Below are 3,371 nucleotides of genomic sequence, written 5' to 3' on the forward strand. Positions count from 1 at the left end.
CGCCATCGCCACCGGACCCACCCCCAACCCCGCCCGCCAATCACGGTGGAGCCCTGCGCACCGCCCGCCAATCGCAGCACACATCCGGCCCCGGCGCTGCTCTTCTGGTCGGCCGCGGGAGAGGGCGGGCCCTTCTAGTAGCAAGCCAATCAGGCCGCGGGGGCGGGAAGAAGAGGCTGAGGACAAGGACTCCAGTTCCCAGCATGCCACGCGGCAGCACTGCTACGGGGAACGGGCCGGGCCGAGCCGCGCCGCTGCTGTGAAGGTGTCAGTGAGAGTCAGTGGATGAGAGAGATGATGGGTAGGGGGAATTAATATTGCTGGTAAATAGGGAAGAGGCACCTAGCGAGTCAGATGCGTCATCAATCCACTGTCTGGAAAGGGTGTAGCTGTGTTAGGCTAAGGGCAGAGGGCGATAAGGGTTTTTGAGTAAATCCTGTATTTTGTATTAGACAAGGTTCTTTAGATAAATCTGATATCTTTTTTTAGATCAACTTAAATAGTTGGAAAACAAAAGTTTAGCAAGCTCTTGGCTTTAAAAATGTTTCATCAAGTGGAAGAAGCCTCTGCAGGTGGTGTATACTGTTCATTCCACCTAGGAAGATCAAAGAAGCCAAAGGCTGGGCTGGTCTGCATGCAAGATACGCAGTCAGTGAAGTTGTAAATTGAGGAGTCCATTTAGTAGATTTAGTCCATAATTTTTTGCATCCAAGAGATTGATGAAATGAGGTTCAGAGACTCACCTGTGAAAGGTGTTTGGTAAATTCCCCTTGGCTATTTGAAGAGAGAAACTGGAGAGAGTGGTTTTCCTGTGCGAAATGTGCCCCCACAGGGCAGACAGCCAAGCTCTCCGATCCCACAAGTTTGCGCTGAGAACACCTGTGAGCTCACCTCACCCATCTCAAAAGGGCTTTCGCTCAACAAGGAAACTCCTCCAGGGAGATCGATCACACTTTTGAAAGAGCCACCCGGCTACTACATTTTGCTGCAGTACAGAAGGAAGACCCCCATGAATGGCACACCACTGATTATGACATCACTCCTCCCTCAAACAATTGCAACCCCTAGTAGAAGGAGACCCAACGCTCAAAGAGATCTTCCCAGAACCACCCATCCTCGCCTTCAAATAAGCACTGAACCTCACCAACTTCATCACCAGAAGCAAGCTTCCTGCAGCCCAAAACACCCCAGCTGGATACAGACCATGCCAGGACAAGAAGTGTAAAACCTGCCAACACAATCTGCACCACCCCCACAATCAACCTGACAAGGGGTATTTTATACCTGAAAGCTTGCAAAGAAGAGTTTTTCCAACTATTTGAGTTAGCCTAATAAAAAATACAGGATTTACCCAAAGAACTTTTCTGCCTCTGTCCTTAGACCAACACAGCTGCAACCTATACCCCATGCCATGCATATTCATCAATTTTCCTGGACATTAGCATAAATCTGGTTCCCAAGCCACGGTGCCTTCCTTAACACAGGGAAGGGGAGATCTAGGTTCTCTCCCACTGAGAAGCAGACTGGGTGGAGGGCATCCCCAGATGCCTGGGTTCTCCCTGCTCTGAAAAGGAAGGGGCAGGTGCACAGCGGAGTTCCCTCGCAGCTCCGGGCAGAAGGGGGCCATAAGGTGTCCGGACCCCTAGGTTCCTTCCCAGCTCTAGGACCAGGGGAGAGCCCAGGCACCTGAGCTCCCTCCCCACTCTAAGAACAGAAGCTGGGGACAGCCCTGGCACTCCTGTCGAGAAATAGGGAGCTTGGACACCTGGGCTCCCTCCCCACCCGGAAGCAGGAGAGGGTAGGGTGCCCAGAGCCCTGGGTTCACAGCAGCAGGTTCCCAAGTTCCTCCCTGGCTCTGGGCCATGGGGCACCCAGACACCTGGGTTCATAGCATCAGCAAAGAAAAGGACGGAGAGATAGGATAGATGCAGTACAAAGGTCAAAGCTGATTTATTATGGGGAGCCCCCCGCCAGCTCACGGAGGGCCCAACGCCGGTTATCAGCCTGTGCCTGGAGCTGCGCGTACTCCTCAGCCAGGGCAGCAAAGTCAGGGCCCAGCGTCTCATAGGCAGCCAGCAGCTCTAGTGCCTGTGCCAGCTCCTTCTCCTGCCGCTCTATGGCCACCTGCAACTCTGCCCTGCAGGGAGGGAGGGATGAGGGTTAGGGGCAGGAGGGCACATGACTGGCCCCACTTGCCCCACCCCACACACCAAGCAGCAGCCCTACCTGATGGCTCGGTGCACCTCCACCTTCTCCGGAGGGTAGGTGTCCAGCAGTATGCTCAGCTCCTCCAGCCTGCAGGCGTAGACACATCCAGTGACCTCTTACCCCTGAGCCACCCAGCTCCATCCCTTACCCCAAGCCCTCCTATCCTGCTGGCAAAAGGTGACCTGGGACTTCTACCCTGGTGACCTCTGAATCAGGTTCCCCCTCCTCAGAGTTGCTGTGGATGCAGTGACCTGTGACCCTCCTTCACCTTGCTTGTCCACCTTGCTCTGACCTCTGGTCCATCCCTGGGAAGAGAGAGGTGGGGGCTTGCCCAGACACCCTGGTTCTCTCCAAGCTCTGGGAAGAAGGTGGTGTGGGGAGCCCGGGTGCCTGGGATGAGCAGGGACCCCTAGTTCATCCAAGCGACCTCTCACCTCTCCCACCCAGGGCAAGGACTAGAATAACTCAAGTGACCTCTGACTCCCCACCCTGACCTGCCACTATGGGCAGAGATGCCCACCCACCGCATATCCTCCATTACCTTCAACCCTGGCTTATGACCTCTGACCTCTCCCCTACTGAGGGTGGAAAAAACCCAATCCCCATGCTCTTCTGTAACCTCGGACCTGTAACTTCACAGGGGGGTGGCATGACCAGAGAAGCCCCAACCACTGCTGCCTACTCCATGCCCACACCCTGGGGCTGGCGTAACTGCCCCCGGCCCCTCCCCCTCCCCTGCTCACCGGGCTTTGAGCAACATGGCGCTGCACTTGGTCTCCAGGTACTGGGCGTTGCTTTGGTCCAGCTCGGCCTGGGTGCCTAGGCGATACTCTTGCGCCAGCCGGCACAGCAGGCCCCGGCACTGCTCCAGCGCCTGGTGAAGGGGCACAGGGCAGGGATGAGTGGCACTAGAGCTTCCCCCCAACCCTCCCTCTACCACATACCCATATCTGCACTGTACCTGGCCATAGGCTGCCCGCTGCCTCTCCAGCAGGCCAATGAGGTCCCGGCGCCGGACCCGTGCCTCCCGGAGACGTCGCTGTTCAGCGACCAGCACCTCAGCCAGCATCCCCAGCTGGGCTGAACGCTCTGCCGCTCCTGCCCCATCTGTTGGAGACATGTCAGTGCTGTGCACCCCTGAACCCACCCCTTGTATCCCCCCC

General features: G+C 56.5%; 1 protein-coding gene across 4 annotated transcripts in view; it reads right to left on the reverse strand.

The window, feature by feature from the left end:
- Positions 1 to 1,892: 1,892 nt before the first annotated feature.
- Positions 1,893 to 3,371, reverse strand: part of HAUS4 (HAUS augmin like complex subunit 4) — a 4,977-nt gene continuing 3,498 nt past the window's right edge. For 3 of the 4 annotated variants that reach the window (XM_025192802.1, XM_006036500.2, XM_025192800.1), the window contains exons 7-10: positions 3,170 to 3,315; positions 2,952 to 3,082; positions 2,227 to 2,295; positions 1,893 to 2,137 (exon numbers count right to left, since the gene is read on the reverse strand). In XM_025192802.1, coding sequence (XP_025048587.1) covers positions 1,954 to 2,137; positions 2,227 to 2,295; positions 2,952 to 3,082; positions 3,170 to 3,315 — 530 coding nt within the window. In that variant the 3' untranslated portion in view covers positions 1,893 to 1,953. Of the gene's footprint in view, positions 2,138 to 2,226; positions 2,296 to 2,419; positions 2,514 to 2,951; positions 3,083 to 3,169; positions 3,316 to 3,371 lie in introns of those variants that run through there. The other variant, XM_025192803.1, reaches the window with a different exon arrangement.

The sequence above is a fragment of the Alligator sinensis genome, unplaced genomic scaffold (genome assembly GCF_000455745.1).
Source record: "Alligator sinensis unplaced genomic scaffold, ASM45574v1 scaffold128_1, whole genome shotgun sequence".
Lineage (NCBI taxonomy): Eukaryota > Metazoa > Chordata > Crocodylia > Alligatoridae > Alligator > Alligator sinensis.